The sequence below is a fragment of the Etheostoma spectabile genome, chromosome 5 (assembly GCF_008692095.1).
Source record: "Etheostoma spectabile isolate EspeVRDwgs_2016 chromosome 5, UIUC_Espe_1.0, whole genome shotgun sequence".
Taxonomy (NCBI): domain Eukaryota; kingdom Metazoa; phylum Chordata; class Actinopteri; order Perciformes; family Percidae; genus Etheostoma; species Etheostoma spectabile.
Window position 1 is genome coordinate 24704533 of NC_045737.1, and position 19675 is coordinate 24724207.

Genomic DNA, 19675 nt, shown 5'->3' on the forward strand with positions numbered 1-19675 from the left:
TTTATTGCTATTTGGCAGAAAACCTCCACTCATCACATGCCTCCTTCTGTATCTACTGCCTCCATAGCGTTTGTTCTTTTTCTCCCTCCCTCCCCTTTGGCTGGCCCTTCTCCATCCCCCTATCTATCTCCTCCATCTTCATTCTCTTCGCCCTCCATTCCTGCCTTTCTTCCCTCCATCTTTCCTCCTTCCTTTTATTCTTTCTTCTACCCTCATCTACCTTTTTTCCTCCTTTCTCTCCATCTTTCTTTCTCTTCATGCTATTTTCTTTTTTCTCCCTCTTTTCCTTTTTCTCCCTCTGTTCCTTTTCCCCTTGATAAGTGTCTCCCACTTGCTTCCCGACCAGCGGCAGCTCCCCTGCTTTTGTTCGTCCATCACGTTTCCTGACAAAGAAGACGAGGACGCTTAAGGGAATCCAAGTCTCTATACAATAGTGTGGCTTACTATAATAAACTGGATTCTGGGAATAGTATAGAAAATGCACTTTAATGTGTGATTTTGTGAGAGAGAAGCAGGGAGAGCTGTGATATTGTAACATATAATGGTGTTAAACCAGCTTAATGCCAGCCTGTCATCCTCATTATTATGGTCTGTGATCTCTAGGTATTTATTAATGAGCAGATAATTCTCTTACAGATCTCTCCGACTTTGATGTGCAGGTATGACAACACCTTTTAAGCAGCAGAGATTTTACATCTGAAGCCTCAGTGGGACACGAGTTAAAATTAAAAGTTCACCTCTTATCATATTCATATGCTGTAGTATCAGATCTTTTTGAGCCAGATGTTTCCTCTCAGTCCATGATGCATTTTTAACCACTCTGCAGAATTCTGTCTCTTCATCATCACTAATAGCCAGCTCGGGTGTATTGTTTGTGAAGGCTTTTTTGGGAGATGAAAGTCCTCTCCCCCCCCCCAAGCTATGCTCTGGGGTTTTTTGTGAAAACATCAAAAGAGCTTCAATTATTTTGTTTCCCCCATAATGTAGAATGAATTAGCATACTCATCATGTGTTCACTATTCATATGTAGGATGTAATGGATACTGTATGATGATAATTCCGAGTCTGTGCCTGCGCTGATGCTGTGTTGCTTACAGCTTTGTTTGTCTTTTGTTCAAACAAAAGGTTATTAACTGTTTAACGAACAACTTCCGCTGACTGAAAAATCATAAACTTGTGCACCAAATCATGTTTTGACAAAGGGGTTCTTAAATAGGAGTTTGTATTAGTGCATTTTGAAGTCAAGGAGGAGGTTCAGCCAAGATGGCTTTATAATACTAGGAAATTCTTCAACAAGACTTAGCAGCCCTGCAGGAAGACGCCTTTGATAAAAGTATCGAAGTTCAGTAGCCAGTCTGAATGCCTATGTTTAGAAGGTATAATGTGTACCACGCAAGACAGAAATGCCAAACTAGGTGTGAGCTTGTTCAGAAACAATAGCCTAATTCCAAATTAAGCCCTGAGGACTAAGGATTAAAGACCCACTGATGTGCAGTAATTGATCTCAGGTGCTATGTGGGTGAGTGTGTGAGGACACATGTGCTCAGATATGGGATTGGGATAGCACTTCACAAGATCACACGTTACCATGGTGACGTTTAATAACAAATAAGTTGTGACACTTGCTGGTTTGTGTATTTTCATTTTAAGTTTGTTGCTTTCCACACGGCCAAGGCACAGGAGACAGCTGGCTGATTCAAAAAAATGTAAACTCTTGTTTTACAAGATGGACAACCGGTCCGTTCCGTTTCGTGGTCGTGTGTCGTGCTGTTTCAGGGATTTCCCTATGGTCTTCACGGTAAAGGTCACAACTCTTTGAACTGTGGTTAATTCCCTTAGGTGAAGTCTGCATCAATGCAGACTCACGTAAAGGGCTCGGTAAGTGTGACATGCAACATTGGGAAAACCCTAAGCCCTTACGAATTTTCCGAGAACGCTCAACAAAGTCTGTGAGCCGGTGAGTCCGGACTTTGGAATTGGGCAAGCGTTTTTTTTACAGAGTTTGTCCACCAAGAGCACAGACAAGTTTTATTTATTACAATGTAACATGTCATGCTCATTGTGTATCTTTGTCGCAATTTAAATAAAAACAAATCTAAGGGATCCGTATCAAGATGCTTTCTTTATGGAAGGTATTCATTTAAAAATATGCCAATATATAGCCTAATTAGTGAAATGTTTAACTCTCATTTATTAATATCCACATCAGCCTCACAAATCCAGTATTGGTCAGGCTATATAATCCACCCAGTAGCTTTGAGATATTTTAGTCTGAACTAAGTTGTGGACCACCTGACCAAAGGCCAATGTTGGCCTCCATAGAGCCTTGCTGCTAGAATGGTAAAACAATATCTTCTTAATGTACACATGGGCACCTGGCTGTTGTTTTAAGAAAGAACTTACCCTTAAAATCAAGAGACTCCACTTGGATAGAGATGTTTGTCATTTATTTGTAGTTGTACTGCATACCATAATTACATTTTTTATGTATTGTGTGATGTACTGTACTGTATATTTTATTTGTACTCTTTCTCCTTCATATGTCTTGTCACTGAAGCAAGTTTTATAAGAACAACTGTCAACAGATCTTCAGAGAAGAACATCTATGCTTTATGTCGCATGAGCAAGATCAGTCGCAATGTGTCAAACATATAAAAGATTTTACGGTACAGTAAAAGTGATGCTGTGGTTGTGGTATACTGTACCATTCCTTGTTATATTGAAAAACAAAAAGCCACTGGAAAGGGAGTTGTGTTTCGCACTAGCAAGAAGCTGGGGCTGCATCTCTGTGGCTGGAACTCAAGTAGAAATTGATGTTCCTGTCTCTGCTGTCATGCATCTCTCCCTGTGTGATTGGTGAGAAGTGTTGTAAATTGGTGAGTCTTGAAAGAAGCCCTTACATTTTCTGTTGTTTCACCTCCTTCATCACTCCAAATTTACTGGAGATTTAAATCAAACTTTTACTGTTCTTACATGCTAAGTGGGCATTGCAGCAGTCCTGGAAAGAAACATCAGGTCATCTCTTTGAGAAAAGGAAAAGCATGTGGTGTACTTAAAAATGGCAGAAATACTTTAAAAGCAGAATGAAGTGTTTGGAGTTTAGTGCTGAAGTGATTTGAGTATTGCACTTCCATAAAGTTGTTGCACTTATAAGAGATTCTGCAAATAATTGTAAAAATTGAAGCAGCAGACATTGAGATATCCTGACTTTGATTGGCCAAGCTCTTCAGACAAGGGACAATCCTGTGTTTTTCCCATAATGCAACTCAATAGCATCTTTACTTAGATGCTCCCTGCCAGATAAATGGTTTTAAAACTCAGCCACCAGAGTTTTCCACAGTTTGTGACACAGACTTCATCAAAATATTTGTAGTCTCCAAGCACAAGATAACATAAAACCCTGATAACATTATTAACATCATACAACTGTGTCCATAGACTAAATAGTAAATAATAATAAATAATAAAACAGTTATTTGATGGACAGAAAGTTAATCATTTAAGTGATTTATTAAGCAATAAAGCCAGTTATTCTTCAAGCTTCTGAAATGTGAGGATTTCGCTGCTTTTTTCTGTTTTACCTCATTTCATATTGAATAGGACTGTTGGTGGACACAACAAACAATCGGAAGATGTCACCTTTTGCCACTATTTTTGGACAGTTGATGAATTCAATTCAATTGAGAAAAGCTGTGGTGGGCCTTATATACAGTATGTGGTACCTTAATTCTAATTCAAGAAGTCAAGTTCAAGTTCAAGAAAACTAGACTGCTGCACCTCTGCTTGGCTCTGTTTCCAGTCTTTGGAAAATCCAGCCCATGACGGAAGACTTGGCCAATCACAGGTCATTTTAGAGAAAGAATGAGTGTTCCAATTGGCTGTTACGCATCCAGAGAGAGACGGCAGAGGGTGAGCTGCAGGAAGAGGTTTCTCTCTATTTGAAAGTCTTGCATTTTGAATGCTTTTCTACCTATTGCAGCTTTAAATTGAAAAAAATATATATTTTTCTGTTTTATATATGCAGCAAATGTCAGAGGTCTGTCAGTTCTCCGGCAGTGACCATAGATTAGCTAGCTTTAAATACCTCTCAGACAGCATTGAGCCATATGATGCTGAACCTGTTACTGGCTTCTCTCTTTCTGTTATTAAATGAAAAAATGCAGCACTATGTTTTAATAAGCTCAACGTAGCCATTGGGGGAAACTGATGAGGCTTGCAAATTATAAGGATATACTGTATTCTAGAGCTTGATCTAGCCGCTTCTCCTCCGCCCGTTCCAACCACAGCAGCAGCGTGAAGGAAGAGCATTAACCACTAAGGTGACGACGCATATATTTGCTCTCTGTCCAAGTGCTGAGCGTTGTGTGAGAGCAGAATGAGGTCCAGTAAGTGACACAGTGGAAAATGTGAAGAGTGGCTCAGTTAGACAGTGTTGGTGAGGAGCCAGAAGAGACGGTGGAGAGCGAGGGGAAAGCTAGCGTCAGCAGCAGATGAGAGGACCGCTGTTCTCAGGGAAAGGAATAGTAAGAACGTTCACATACGGGCAACCCCCCCCCCCCTTCCCTTCTCATCTTCCTCTCACTACTCCCAGCCCCAGGGACGGCTTCCATGACAACAAAACCTTTTCTTGGTGTTTCTGTGACAACAAAGCCTGATTCCCATGCATTTTGCAGCAGCTGTTGAGGTATTATGTGTGGTAACCCATCAGGTACACTTCACGCAGACACTTTCCATTAAGACTCTTTCCATCACACTGTCCTGTGTGACCACAGAGGTGTTGGTGTGAGAGGAACACGCACATCAATAACGTCAGTGACAGAATTAGATTTAGGATTTACTGCTCACTGTGTGGAGTGAAGCATTTCTACTCTCCAGATGAGTTATGTAGCTAGAGAGAAGTGGATTTGGTCCTTCAATGTTAGTGTCACAAATTCACTCCTATTTTCATATCAGTTATTTGATTATTTAAATGGGGCGTACAAGAGTAGATAATTATATTCATAAAACAAAAATGTCAAAAGACATTATTTTTGACCTAGTGAGTCTGGAGTTCTGCTTTGAAATTAAATGACGTATTCAGGCTAGACTTTATATCTTTAAAAAAATATGTGCATTAATTGCATTAACAGTTTTTGTATGAGCTTCCACCAAATTGAACTACAAAGCATCAGTTTGCCAATCTGCTATCTTTCCCTCTACCAGGCCTCTGAGGGCAGTCAAGAATGTTGCCATGTAATGGTTCATGTCCTTCCTTTTTCAAAAGTGTGGTTCAACCAAGCCTTCCTTTATAAATAAATAAAAATATCAAGGATGGAGACGGCCTCACATGGCAAACAGACTGCAGGAAGTTTTACCTCCAGTTAAGATGGGAGAGGGCAGCCAAGCTCACCCTGAATTCACCGTGGCCCTGTGTGACAGTGGGGTTAGAATCCCACTGCGAGGCCAGACGTGACTCTACATCACACAGCAACAGCTCACCCAAGGGGAAGCAGGCTGATGTTGGGCAAAGACAACTGGCAGAGAGGACAAGGGAAGTGAGGGGAAGGAAGGGCAGTAAAAATGGCTGCCAAAGGCACACAGGGTCAGACAGGAAGTGGCCACTCTTGCTTAGTTTCCTGCTAGGAAGAACATAAAGGGTCACAGGGAGAACATTAACAACTCAGGCCCAGCTTTTTGGCAGAGGCAGGTTTCTATACACTAATAAATTACTGCACAATGGGAGGCAGTGTGCTGAATTTCAGGGTGTATGTTTGGAATACAACTTCCCAAATGAGGCCCCAGGACTCCTGTGTTGCTGTGGCCTCTGCTCTTTCCTCTCCAGGCCCCTGATCAGTAGCCTGTACAGGCCCTGCATACAAATGCAAATATTTAAAGAATAATTCTCCGTTGTTTGAACTTGGGTCTTCTTTTTATAGTTGTGTCCATCATTTCAGTTGGTAACAATAGGGCTGTACTTATGACATATTGAGATATGGGAATGTAGCAGTGTTTCTAAAAAAAAAAGAAGAAAAACAAGGGCAAGAAACTAGAAAATTTTGTGCTTAGCCAAACATCTTTAAAAGAGAATACAAAGGTGCAAAGTAACATTATCACTAAAACCGCGCATTATAAACATGCAGCAAAGTTAGGTAATAAAAAAGTTGGCTTCTCAGTTCAACTTTAAAGGAGTAGTTAGAAATCTTGGATATGTGCTCAGAAAAGGTTAGCTTAGCTTAAAGGTGCTCTAAGCACTGACACGCGTTTCTTAGGCTTTAACGTTTTCTGTCACATTCAGCAAGCATCTCCTCACAATCTGCTAGCTGCCGGCCCCCTGAACACCCAGAGGCCTGTACTACGACTCAAGATCAACATGCCCTGGATTTCTTTCAGTTACCCGGCTCCACTAACCCTAACCACCGTCATGACACAGCTTACGCTGGATCGCAGTTGTTACTACTAGTTCAATCAACCCAGGGTTTCCCAATCAAGAGTGCGCACGTTCACATAAGAGGCGGTGTTTGCACAGCATGACCAATTACAAACATCTACCAGAGCTGCATATTTTACATAAGAAGAGCAAACTATAATTCTACATGAATAAGAAGAACACAGACTGGCAAAAAAAAGCCAACGCACACGCTATGTGTAAATCACAACGCTTATCAATATCCCTTCCCCGTCAGTCAGTCCGAAGATCTAACCATAATAGCACTTGAGCTTTCCATAAACTGTCGTAGCTTTAGCATATTAATTCAGTGCCTGCCCATTAGTAGGAAGCGATCTAAGAGCAAATAAAAAATATTAAAACATAATTTTAATGTGCGCATTGGCAACACACAGCTCAAGAAGCCTACCTCTACAGAATCCTGTATGCTAAACTGACTCAGCCAACATTTGAATATGTTTTAATATTTATTAATTTCAGGGTGAAATCCCCATCACCAAACCCACCAGACTCCATTTAAATAATTAGTACTTTTATCATTGTAAAACACAATTAGCCTATACATCATTCCCGCCACTTAAAATCTATATCTTTCATAAAGATACCCATCAGAGAATGTTAACAGGTTGGCGGTCTCTAAATGTTATAACTTATAGGAGCGCACCTCTCTCTCTCCATGCAGCAACGGTGACGACGTTATCAATTGAGTATTGATTGGTCAGTATGCAGTGCTTTTACACGGGTTGATCTCTAATCTCCAACATAACCTGCTCCCAACCAGGTTAGGTTTTCAGCATAAGTTACCACGGCGATTTAACCCGGTAACAAGTGATCCACCGTCATGATACAGAAAACCCTGAGTTGAACCTTAAGTTACCTCGTTAACGCCAAATCTTGTTTGGTAGTTAAGGCCTCAGGCTCCACAAACGGCAACAACAATAATCTGTGCCAACCTGCACCACGAAACATACACCGTTCCAGCCAATAACCAACAAAAAGAAGTTGAGGGTGGGGGTTGGGGGGTTAGTGCACGGAAGGGAGGGGGAGGAGCGAGCTAGGCTCCTTTTGTTAGAAAATACTCTGAATGTCAACAAGAAGTAACTTCACCTAGGGCTGGGCGATATAGAGAAAATCAAATATCACAATGTTCTTGACCAAATACCTCAATGTCCATATTGCTACGATAATGTATGGTTGACTATTGGTGCTTTAACAAAATGTTATTTACACAATGAGATTTTTGATAAATATTCTCCAAAAATGATTTCATGATTTAGTGGGTAAAGGTAAATAATAGAATAGCTAGAACAGTCTGGCAAGTGCAGAAAATGACATCACTTTACTGTAATGCAGCCTGTGAAAACAGGTAAAGACAACACTTACTATATTACAATATATCCAAAATCTAACACAATATCTAGTCTCATATCGTAATATCAATACAACATTGATATATTGCCGTCACCCAAAATTGCCCAGAGCACTTTTAACATAAAGACTGGAAAGAAGCCAAAACAGCTAGCTTGGCTAACTGACTTTGAAAACTGACTTATTAGCATTAGGGCGGCACGATTAATTGATTTAAAATTGAAATCCAAATTTAAAAGAATCTGATTAGCTAATAGTGAAGGCCGCGATTTTTCAAATGTGCAATATTTGGTTGACTGTTTGGTGTAACATTTGGTCAAACATTATTTATTCCTCTTTTTATTATTATATTTACATTTTTTTATATGATAAATGCTGGAATAATGTCACATAATCACTTATTGCTGGAAATTCATATGAAGATATAAAGCAGTTATGGTATCATGTTATGTTCCAATGACATGTTTTATCTGTTACATAGTTTATATTCAACTTTAGCTAAACTTTTAAAAGAAATGTTACAAACCTAATCATAGATGCAATAGTTTTTTATTGGTACACAAACATAAACGTAAGAATGACATTGTGCAGATTAAACAAGAGACACTTTCCAGAAAGGTCAAACCTTCCCTTTCACCTACTGCTAAATATGCTCAATGACATTCCCAGTTTGTGCTCTGGATGTATAACATTCAAGTTACAGAACTAAATATCAGATTTTCTTAAACATAAATACTTGTCGATATTTTTGAACTTTTTGAACTTGAGAAACCTGTTAAAATCTTCTTTTTTTATTGTTTAACAGATTTTATACAGTATTTTATCCAGATGGTTAGAGGAGTGTTTGAGTTTTCTAGAAGTACTTTCTAGAAGAACAGCAGTAAGTAAAACCCTGTGGGTTTTTCAAAATTCACCGGGTATTTATTTTTTGGAAAATCAGGTGCTTGGCTCTGTGACTCAAATGTAATGGTAATACAAGAGAGTCACAAACTGTGGCTTGGTCTGTGAATTCTGAGCAAAGAGGCTGTCCTCGCCTCACTTTAACTACAGTGGAGAAATGTGACTGCCAAACACCCATCCCTCTGAGCCCACTGAACTGTTTATAGAAATTCTGTCAGCTGAGCACATTTCAAGCATCAGGCTCCATCAGAGCTCTCATGAACAATTACAAATACTAATAGGCTTTCAAAGGGAGCTACTGTTTATCCTTCTTTCTCACCGAACTTGAGATGTTCGAAATGATTCCTGGCCATAACACATCTCCACATGTTCAAACAATAATGAAGCTTGCGTTAAACCTACCACTGACCAAGATTGTGTAGAGCTGTGCCACATAGATTGATTGTGGCCAGAAACACGCAGTGATAAAGGGTTCAGACGTATGGCTAGCCTTTAATCCTTAATTAGGGGGCAAGAAATCAAGCAAGCATGCCTTAAGCAGGCACAGACGCAACTGGCAGAAAAGGTTGTGCATGGCTGAACTGAGCGGAGATGTGAGAGACACAGGCAGCTGGCTCACTGAGCAGTCATCAGTGCGTGCGTTTGGCGTGCGTGCGTGCGATTCTCAGCAGCTCCAAATGAAATTAGTCGTCAAGCTGAGTCCTTCAGCAGCAGTCTGCAGCAGCGACTCAAGGTCAGACTTGCTCATTCTGCTGATGCATTTTATTCTCCAGAGCTAGCACCAGGCTACCGGATGAGGGGTTACTGCTGCCCACCAACCCCTCTACTCATTCCCACGTCCATTCATCCTCTGCCTACACTCCCATCCCTCCATTATCACCCTGGTACTCCCTGGCTGGGGAGGGTGCATTTACCCGTTAAATTAGGTGGGGAAAGGAGGGGGAGGCGGTCTCTGTTGGAGTGCCTGGATACCGTTGCCGACATGCGGCAGGGGAGATGGATAGGCTAAGGTGTCTGATTTCCCTTGTGACTTCAGTAATTTTGTTATAATGGAGGTGGAAACCGAGTGGCCATCAGCAGAGGGACAGAGGTGCAATGCTACTGGCTATGCGTCCTACTCCTTCCTGTCGCCATAAGGAACTGTAGACTTACCCAGCAGGGGATTGTGGGTGTGATGTCTGTGTTCCTGAAAGGCCATGCATGCAGTTTAATACAAAGTCAGAGTTTCTTGACAGGAGGGATTTCACTAGCGTTCACACCGACACTCTTAACAATTTGTTTGTATCTTGAGCCACTGAATTAATGCAGCAGTTTGCAACCACATTCCCCCAGGCAGGTAGAGAAGTGTTCCACCTCATCTTTATCAGTTGGGCGAGTTGCTGTCTCAACACTTGTTAGCTCACTCAATGTGCTTGAAACCAAAGCAGCTTTACAACTGCATCTTGTCTCCAGATCATGTCACAATTGATGTTTTGTTTCTCTTAGTTATCATTAACACAGTTAATAATTTACTTTGTAAATTGTCAAATAAATGGCATGTTCTCTTCACAGAGCTTTAATTTAGGAGCAAGCAATGTTCTGCATCTCATTTTCTACCAATGTACAAATCAATTAATTAAAATAAATTAAAGGTGCTGTAGATAGGATTGTGAAGATCCAGGATTTAGCCAAATAATTTGAAAATCAAAAACTTCTCAGTCCCTCCCCCCCTTTCTGCTAAAGCCCAAGCCTCCTAAGCCCCTCCCCTCATGAGGGAGAATGAATGTGTGTGCCTGAGCAGTCATTAAAACGCAGTTTGACCCCCCCCCCCCCCCCCCCCCCCCCCCCCCATAGACATGTACAGTACATCTACATTGGTCTGTGATTGTCCTCATGCCCTCTCTCTCTCTCTCTTCTGACCTTTCATTTTAGGCACCATGAGACCAGTGCAGAGGAACTTCTACGAGCCTTCGTCTGCCCCAGGGAAAGGTGTGGTGTGGGAGTGGGAGAACGACAGCGGCTCGTGGACGCCGTATGACATGGAGATCTGTGTGACCATCCAGAACGCCTACGAGAAGCAGCACCCCTGGCTTGACCTGACCTCTCTAGGCTTTTGCTACCTCATCGACTTCAACAGCATGTGTCAGACCAACAGGCAGAGCCAGCGCAAGCGGCGCCTGCGGAGACGCATGGACCTGGCATACCCACTCATCATGGGTTCCATCCCCAAGTCACAGTCGTGGCCTGTGGGAGCCAGCTCCGGCCAGCCTTGCTCCTGCCAGCAGTGCATCCTGGTCAACAGCACGCGGGCCGCCTCCAATGCTATTCTGGCGTCCCAGCGGCGTAAGCTCTACGGTGGGACAGCAGGAAACCCAGGCGCTACAGGAACTCTCGCTGTAGTGCGGCAGAGCAACACCTTTGCTGGAACCTCCCTCTGGTCTCCCACAACCGCCTCCTCCGGCCCCAACAACATTAACATAAGTATGGGAGGTGGGCAAGCCAAAGCTGAACAGGTGCAGTTGCCACTGTCCACTGCCAACTTCCCCTGTTCCCCCTTGATCCCATCTCTTTCATCTACAAATGGCCACCACGCTCTCACCATCAACGGACAGAACAACCTAAACAGGCCGGGCACCCAGCGCATTTCCATGGGCACTGCCAGAGGAGCCATCCCACCAGGGTAATGGTGTTTTGCAAACACAATCATTCATTCCCCTTATTTTCTAATTTGGATTTTCTGGAGTCTGTAGTAGCCTGTTAGTTCAAATAGAGTGGACATAATGCTCGGATTCGGTTGAATTTACAGATCAGCTGAGGCAATGGGAGGATATAAAAAGCAAAGAGACAATCTCTGTTTCTGCTTGTCTGCTTGACAAAGTGTCCATGTGTCATGGTGTGTTGTACTCTCTTTTTCTATGCCTCTCTCTCGGCTGATTTGTGACTACTCTCGTTAACTTGCTGATCAATGGATCTGCGGAAAAAAGCCATGGGTCCAGCTGATTTTACTGAGGAAGAACCCCTTCTCTTTCATACTGTATGTGTGCCTGCCATGGTTACTGCTCCATAATGAGCTTATGTTAGCCCCAATAGGCGTATAATTTGTTGCTATCACTCTACGCTGTGGTAGTTGTGTTATGGGATGTGAACAAATCTGACATCGATTGTGGAATGTATGGGTCTGTGCGTGCGTGCGTGTGTGTGAAACCACTGCTCTGGTGTAGCTGTGGAAACCTATTAGCAATGGAGGCAGAGCTCCACTAGGGAAGAATGAATAATGGATCAAGGAAAAATGGGAGCTTCAGCTGAGCGCTCTGACCTCACAGCGATTCAGCGAAAGGAGCCAAGGAAAAGAAGTGTGTCTCGCATTGTAACCGATACTTCAGTCCCCTATCCTGCTTTCTTTTACTAAAATAAACCCTCTCCTGATCTAATTTTATTCCATTTTGTTCTCACCGCTCATGGGGAGAGACACAATTACAGCATGTTTGAATAATACCGTCCTTCACCCAGGCACAAGGCTTTCACTTTCTGTGGCCTAATTCTGTGTCACCAAAAGGAAACGTATAGTTTTTTTTTTTGCTCCTCATAGCAGGCCGTGACCTTGTTTCATACAGCGAGCAGGTGGGAAATGATCTCTGTGCAAAGGCATATGTGACAAAGCAGGCATGGGACGACCTGTTCAGGGACATTTCGTCTGTATTTTCAGAAATCCAAGAAAGCTCAGGTGAGCGTGGAGTAGTGGATGACGTGTAGGGTTGGACATTGTTTTGATTTTAACAATTCTGACTCCAATTCCTTCCTTTCGATACCAATTCTTATCAGTTCTCTATTACGATTCTTTTAGGGGTGGAGTTGAATTTTTTTAAAATTTTGATTCAGTGGTGTTTTACAGGGTTTTTCAACGTAAAAATAAAATTTTAGAGCGCCGCCTACTGTGCTCAACACCTGCAACATAACAAGTGCCTGGAAGTACGGCGGCCGCTACGGAAACCAAAACTTGAATTTGGAACTGATCGGATTTGAAGCGATTCTAATGTAGAAACGATTCCATTGGTATTGTAATTTTTGAAATGACTCCAAGTTGGAACCGGTTCTTGGTGCCCAATCCTAATGACGTGTGACTTTTTCACCTCACGGCACAAAAGGTTTTTGCAGAGAAGGAGAGGGCGAGAGCAAGAAAGGGGAAGAGACGGGGTGAGGTAGAGTGCGTCGGTTCCCAGGCGAGTGGCTCGACATACAGGATGAGTGTGGTTGACATACACACGGCAAGACATGAGAGCTCTCACAAGCTCACACACACACACACACACACACACACACACACACACACACACACACACACAAATGTGAACACTGTCGTGCATTCCCGCAAGTGTGCATTCAGACAGATAACAGAGGAACCCACACGTAATGTAAATCATCAGATCTGTTTTTCACACACCCACACCCTAATGTAACTGGCGCTGGGTTTGAGGAAGGTATCTGGCACGCTTGGCGAGTTTATGTTGCTGCTTAAATACGCAAACAACCATACTATCTGATTATAAGTCTACCATATTCATATATACATTTACATTTCATCAGTGCATAAGCTAACACAGTATGTGTTTTTATGACCCGTGTATCATTAAAGATGATGCAGTTCAAATATTGATCTTTCTATTGTCTGAACTGGTTGTGAGCTATAAAAGGGTTGGGGGCTGTGTTGCTTCATGCATCCCTCTTGTGTGCACAAATATTAGAAGTGGCACCATCTGCTGGATTGTGTAAACAGTGATCAGTTTATCTCATTCCTGAGTTTGATACAGCCCACTATATCACCACCTGCCTTTACATGCTACCTGCTAAACAGTCAACTAAAGCCCTGCGGTGAGTGAATCAAGGTCACGTATAGTAACGACTGATACAGGCCGATTAGATTTTTTTTAAATGATTAAGGTCACACAGTCTTCACACTGTTGCATGTGTCTTACTTATTCTTGACTTGCCTGTTAAATATTAAAAAAGTAGAGCTGCAACACAAGATTTTTTTCATTACAGAAAAGCAGCAAATGCTCACATTTTAGAAGCTAAAAGATTTGATGATAATTATACAGTAAAATGACATGTGTTTGTATTGTATTATCTGTTTGAAAGATAAAGGAACACATTTTGAGGTGGAATGAACGCAGAAAGAATGTCACATGAGCTCCGGGGATTTTTCTTATGTTTTTTTGTCAGCCAAACCACTTCCTCCTTTGCACTTTCTTCATGCACATTTAACCGAGTTTATACGAAAGGAATATGTGTGTGTGTGTGTGTGTCTGTCTGTCTGTCTGTCTGTCTGTCTGTCTGTCCTTATGTTTGTTTACAGGCTCCACTTTGTTTATGTTAAGACTACTCGTCTGAGTGTTTTTGGCCTGGGGGCTGTGTGCCGAGTGCAGAGATCATTATCCCTCAGTGGGCTGCTGCACCGCTCTGCTCTGGCACTCATCACATGATCAAAATTAATATTGAAATGAATGAATAAGTCATGAGAGCTCATCTGTACCAATGTGATGATGCAATTTGGGATTTCTTGATGCCATTATTGCTTATTCTTAGTGCATTGTAAAGTGCATTACACATGTTGTAACCCCCCCACTCAGTGCAGCAGGGGGCAGGGCTTGCCTCTGCCTCCCGCTACTTACATCAATATGCAATTAAGCACTCTTGGATTTCTCTCACTCCAACCCCACTCTCACTATCTTTATGGTGCATAATAAACAGATGAGGAGATATTAGTCCTTAGCACTTTCCTAACTAAGCCTAATGTGGTCTTTCTATTTGGGGAATCACATTGCTCTCAGTCTGATTAAGTCCTCAAGGCAGGCTGGAGATTCCCCTCAGGAAAGGACGAATGCAACTGAGCAGAAGACAAAAGAGGGACAGCGACCCCGGTGACCTGACCTGACAGGGGCCATATTTTAATCTGGTGTTAATGGGTTAGGTATGTAGGGGCAGGATTTTAATAGCATCGGTTTTAGGTCAGAAATTGCAGCATTAGACGTGAAAAATACCTTCATTGGAAATGGTTATTCCTCAGCAGCACACTAACTGTCCTCCTATATCAAAGGTTTGAGTGTAGCAAGTCTCGATGGACAGAAGGGAGCGAAGAAGTGAACACCGGTCAGGAGGAAGAGAAAAATTAGAGTTGGCAGGGAAAAAGAAATGCAGAGGTGACGAGGTTCAGTCCGATTGGCTGAATGTGCCTTGTCGAAGCTTAAGTGCTGGAACCGCTGTGTTATGGTAGAGAGGCAAAAAAGAAATGCTCTTGCTCTTATCTACACTGGCGAGGTGGTATAATGCTCGTAAGATGTGAGCATGAGCCAACAAACGTAGCCTGTTGTTCAGGATCATGGTATACTGTCTAAGTCTGCACTTACTTTTTTTGTTTTAGCCTAGATTAGAGATTGGTGATGATATTGGTGTTTTTAGACAAATGGGATGTGAGAGAGGGAGAGGAATAAGGAGCAAAAGGTAAGAATTAAAGCCAAACTTAGCCCTTGAAATCATCCAGTATTAAGTATTGTCAGCAGAGTGTGAGGAGGTGGCATGTGTCTTAAACCCTGGTGCTCCAGGCACAGCCAGGACAGACAGGGTCAGTGCCTCCAGAGGGGCACATTTCTTTAAAAAAAAAACTAAAAAAAAAAAGAGCTTAGCAGCACGCAGAATGAGATGAGGGGTCGCAGCTGCACACAGGCTACAGGTTGACTGGCTGGTAAAGCGTGCTGCCTTGGATAACAACAGTTTCGGCAGTGCACAGATAGGTAATCACACGCTTTACAGAAATAATGAAGTACGGCGCAATGGGAAATTGCTTGCAAAATGTTGATCTATCTGTCTCTAAAAAAAAAAAAGAGTAGATAAGTGTGTTAGCGTGTTTCTTTCAGCCTATCAGACAATGCTCATCTGTAGCTGCTGCTGCTTGTTGTTTTGGCAGCTGTGCAATCCCACAGTGTGCAGCTGTTTGCATCAACATTGCATATTTATTATGCAATACACTCTCTGGCTGATCTTTGAGATCTTTGCCTGATTTGGAAAGCAAAAAAGATGAGAAGCATTCCTAATTAATGTTACTAGTACAGTGCCCTTTCAAAATGTGTCTGTTTGGAATTGACCGATGACTTGGCCTGTGGTACTGCTGCTTGAAGCTTTCTCCAGACCCCAAAGCACCTAGCAACCACACTGTATAGCCTACTACTGAATTGCTGTGTACTCCTACTTCAAAGAAAAACATTGCACTACCACATTTACCTGATAGACGTGGAAGATTCAAAATGTACTCACAAAATATCACAATTAAAATGCGGAGTAATCACAGGTATTTGCCTTATGGACTGGACCACCAGAACTGGGCCGAGTTCGGTGTGTGTGTGTGTGTGTGTGTGTGTGTGTGTGTGTGTGTGTGTGTGTGTGTGTGGTGTTTTGTGTGTGTGTGTGGTGTGTGTGTTGCACACATATGAGGATGCACAAACTTTGCACAAGCCTGCGAGTGATACATACACATTGTTACGAGGACAACAAGCAAATATGTGTGGATGAAGTTTTACAAATGATTCATCTGCATTCTACTCAAAATTGAATGTCTGACAACACTGTGTCCATGATAATGTTTCTTCTTTTAGACATTTTCATCTTAAAATATTCATTTAGTTTAGTTATGCTTATATGACCAATTTAGACTTCCTACAAAAATATCTCACTGAAGGCTCCACTATGTTCACTAGAGAGTCGCCAACTCTGTCTGTCTGCTCCAGGTGCCCGACAGGTAGTGAACACAGTGTTCATCCGAGCTTGTTAGAACATTTTCATTTGAACAGCAGAAAACCAAAGAGACATTTCTTGTCGGAAACATGGACTGCACTAATTTACAGAAAGATTCGAAAGATGCTATAATAAATAAGAAGAAATTCCACAGTAGCTTCTGAATGCTTGAGGTGCAAGACATGACCAGGTGTAAATTAGGGCTGTTTAAATATGGAAAAAACGTTGTTTTGTTCAATATTGAAATCACGTTTTTTTAACACATTACTCCTTGACCTTCGGAAAGATGTTGCATTTATTGAACTTCAGAAATCAGCGCCAATGGAATTTGCTCTCCGCTTTTGCTCACCAAGTGTTTCTCTTCCTCTGCCAAATTCACTCACGCTGATTTTTAAATGCAAATCCCGCAAACGGAACCTCGCTGATTATTGGCTGAGTGGGTTTAGCCTTCGGGAAGGGTGAAAGTGCACGTGTCATTCAGAACACAAAACAAAATAAGAGTTTACTTGCAAAATGTAATGTGCAAAACAATTGTTTTCTCGATTACATTGTTTTTGAGATTGTTAGAAGCCGTAATTGTGATCACAATTCAATTAAATGCAATTGGGGCCCTTCTATCCTGAAGCTAAGATTTGACTTGATGTTCTTTTGCTGTGTCACTTGTAAGTCACATCTGGTGAGATTTTCTTGTTGCTTCTTTTTTAATGAAGATAACATTTCTATCCAGTGACTTAACTTTAACTTTGTTGTTGCTTGAGATGGCTTGTTGTCATGACACTGAGGGAAGGAAACTTGTTCCCGAGCTCTGCTGTTCTGTGGCCCCTGCTGTGGGATGCTGGTTGAATTGAGGCTCTGGCCCTCTGTAAAGAGACTCACTGGCTTGCTTGCTCATATTAATGCCTCAAGTGCTTTTGTCCGCTCTGCTCCACAGATCAGGAAGAGTGCACCAGTCAACTGTCTTTGTGTCTGTGTTCGCTGTGAACTCCAGCCTTTCCAAATGTCATCCTGAATCAAGCTCTGCTGCAGTGCTTTGTACATGAGTCAAGCTGTCTCATCCCATCGCAGTTGTCTCTGTCTCTGTGGTGAAGCACATGTGGCATTTTAACTTGAGTGTTTTTAGTGGCATGCAGACCAGAACGAGCTGCTGTTCTCACTTTTCTCAGCTGTGGCGTAACAGTCGGTGGTGCACGATCAGGACAATTTACTGTACTATTTTAGAGATCACAGGGTCATTTATGGAATGTAAAAAAAAATCTAGATTAAAAAAAACAAAACAAGAATGGGCTGGCATGGCACGGGGCAATCCAAGCCACACAGAGAAGATGATCAGTGTTTTCTGTAGATAGTGATGTCTCCACATGTCTCCATGATATCTCTGAGCAAGTCACTGTCTGTGGCCTTGAGGTATAAAACAGCACTGAACGTTCTTTTTTTCTTTCTTCTTGTAGGGTTCCTGCCCTCCCAGTAAAGAACCTGACTGGATCTGGACCAGTGCACCCAGCCCTAGCAGGTTTGTCTACATATATTGTATACCATCATCTTAAAAAAACAACAACTTAAAAGAGCACTTTTTTGTGGTCAAACTTGGTCTTGAACATTTACAATCAGTGCTTTTTTCCACTCTTCTGTGTGTGTGTGTGTGTATGTGTGTGTGCTGTCCATATGCATCAGGCATGACAGGTATCCTGATGTGCGCTGCAGGTCTGCCGGTTTGCCTGACTCGGGCCCCCAAGCCCATACTGCACCCACCACCCATCAACAAGAGCGACATGAAGCCTGTGCCGGGGATCAACGGCATGCGCCGCAAAACCAAGAAGAAGCACCTGAGGAGAGGTAAGATATGGAGGGAATGATATGAAAAGGAAGACGTGTAAATGCTACCATTGTTTTTTTTATAGTGTGTTAGTGAAAACATTTGAAATGCACTGAGGCGAGGAATAGACCAACCACTGATAGCCAGCAGACTTTCAACGTCCTGCCAAGCTTTGCAGGATGTTTCCGTATCAGCTGTCTCGAAGTCTGTTGTTCGGCATGCAAACACAACCAACGGTGTGTGTTTTATTGTGATCAAGCCTACGTAATTATTCTTTAAATGCCTCCCATTAAAACTCGCCGAGGATTAGTCAGGAAATCATTTCTGTACCTTTCAAAAAGCTCCTATAAAATGTAATTATGATTGCTTGTTCAGATTTACGACCAAACACAGTGAAAGTGTTACTGTAACAATTTTATGTGTTAGGATACATGCAGAATGACAGAGGCAGTTGGAAACGAAAGTAAGTAACAAGGGACTGTTGCACTGAGCTGGATCGAGAGGAAATCTGGGGTTTGGTTGGACAGCTTTGTGCTTCAATAAGTCAATGGGAGCCGTGGAAACAGCCAACCTTCCCAGGGGAGTCTTCATCCTAATTGATCATTGAGGCTTCCATCCCTGCACGGGGGCTGTCCTCTTTAACCCTTCAGAGCAGAGGATCCAACAATGCTTTATTTTACAAGTCCCATAGTGTCCTATAATTTACTAAGAAGTAACTGATATGTGGCTGTAAGGATCTTGCAAAGGATTATGTCTGCAATTTGACTCATAAATTCAGTAGTAGGCTATACAGTGTGGTTGCTTTGGGCTAAATGTTAACGTCAGCATGCTAACATGACAGGACGACAGGGCGACCTCTGGCTCACCCAGTGCCCCATGTGGCCTGGGTCCTTTGCAGCAGCCCGGGTTCGAGTCCGGCTTGCGGCCCTTTGCTGTGCATCGTCCCCTGTCTCCCTCCTGCCTTCCCTGTCATCCACTGTCACTATCTTATGGGGGAAATAAATGCCCCAAAGACTAATCTTTAAAAGAAACTTTAAAAAAAACATGACAGGCCGACAGGCCATCCCTGAAACCATGCTGCTAGCATTTTGTCTCCATATTTCTTACAATTAGTTACAAATAGTTATTTCCTGGAAAATTCCTTGGAAACTATTAGGACCTTTTAGAAATGTGTTACAGCAGCCAAATATGCAACCTCGTGCAGGGAGATTAAGGCTTATCCTTCTCTGCTTTCCGTGCAAAAAAAGGTCAGAGAGGCGTTTGATCCGGCTAATAAAGCCATCAAATAGTAATGGGGTAAAAATGCGTAATTGAGTCTCCTGTCTTTCTCCTCCTTTTTTTTTCCTGTTTTCCCTCCTCCCTCTCTTCATTCCCTCTCTACTCTCTTCAGCTCTCTGTTTTCTCCG

The 19675-nt window shown here is 42.3% G+C and overlaps 1 protein-coding gene and 1 long non-coding RNA gene across 3 annotated transcripts in view; both read left to right on the forward strand.

Moving 5' to 3' along the window:
- Positions 1-7466, forward strand: part of LOC116690013 (uncharacterized) — a 12440-nt gene extending 4974 nt beyond the window's left edge. Inside the window, exons 2-3 of the long non-coding RNA XR_004332135.1 lie at positions 1348-1353; positions 7335-7466. This is a non-coding gene — a long non-coding RNA (uncharacterized LOC116690013). The remainder of the gene's footprint in view (positions 1-1347; positions 1354-7334) is intronic.
- dtx1 (deltex 1, E3 ubiquitin ligase) overlaps positions 1-19675 on the forward strand; it is a 49675-nt gene that overhangs the window by 20492 nt on the left and 9508 nt on the right. Inside the window, exons 3-5 of one of the 2 annotated variants that reach the window (XM_032516617.1) lie at positions 10604-11351; positions 17905-17966; positions 18158-18289. In XM_032516617.1, coding sequence (XP_032372508.1) covers positions 10604-11351; positions 17905-17966; positions 18158-18289 — 942 coding nt within the window. Of the gene's footprint in view, positions 1-10603; positions 11352-17904; positions 17967-18127; positions 18290-19675 lie in introns of both variants that reach the window. The other variant, XM_032516616.1, reaches the window with a different exon arrangement.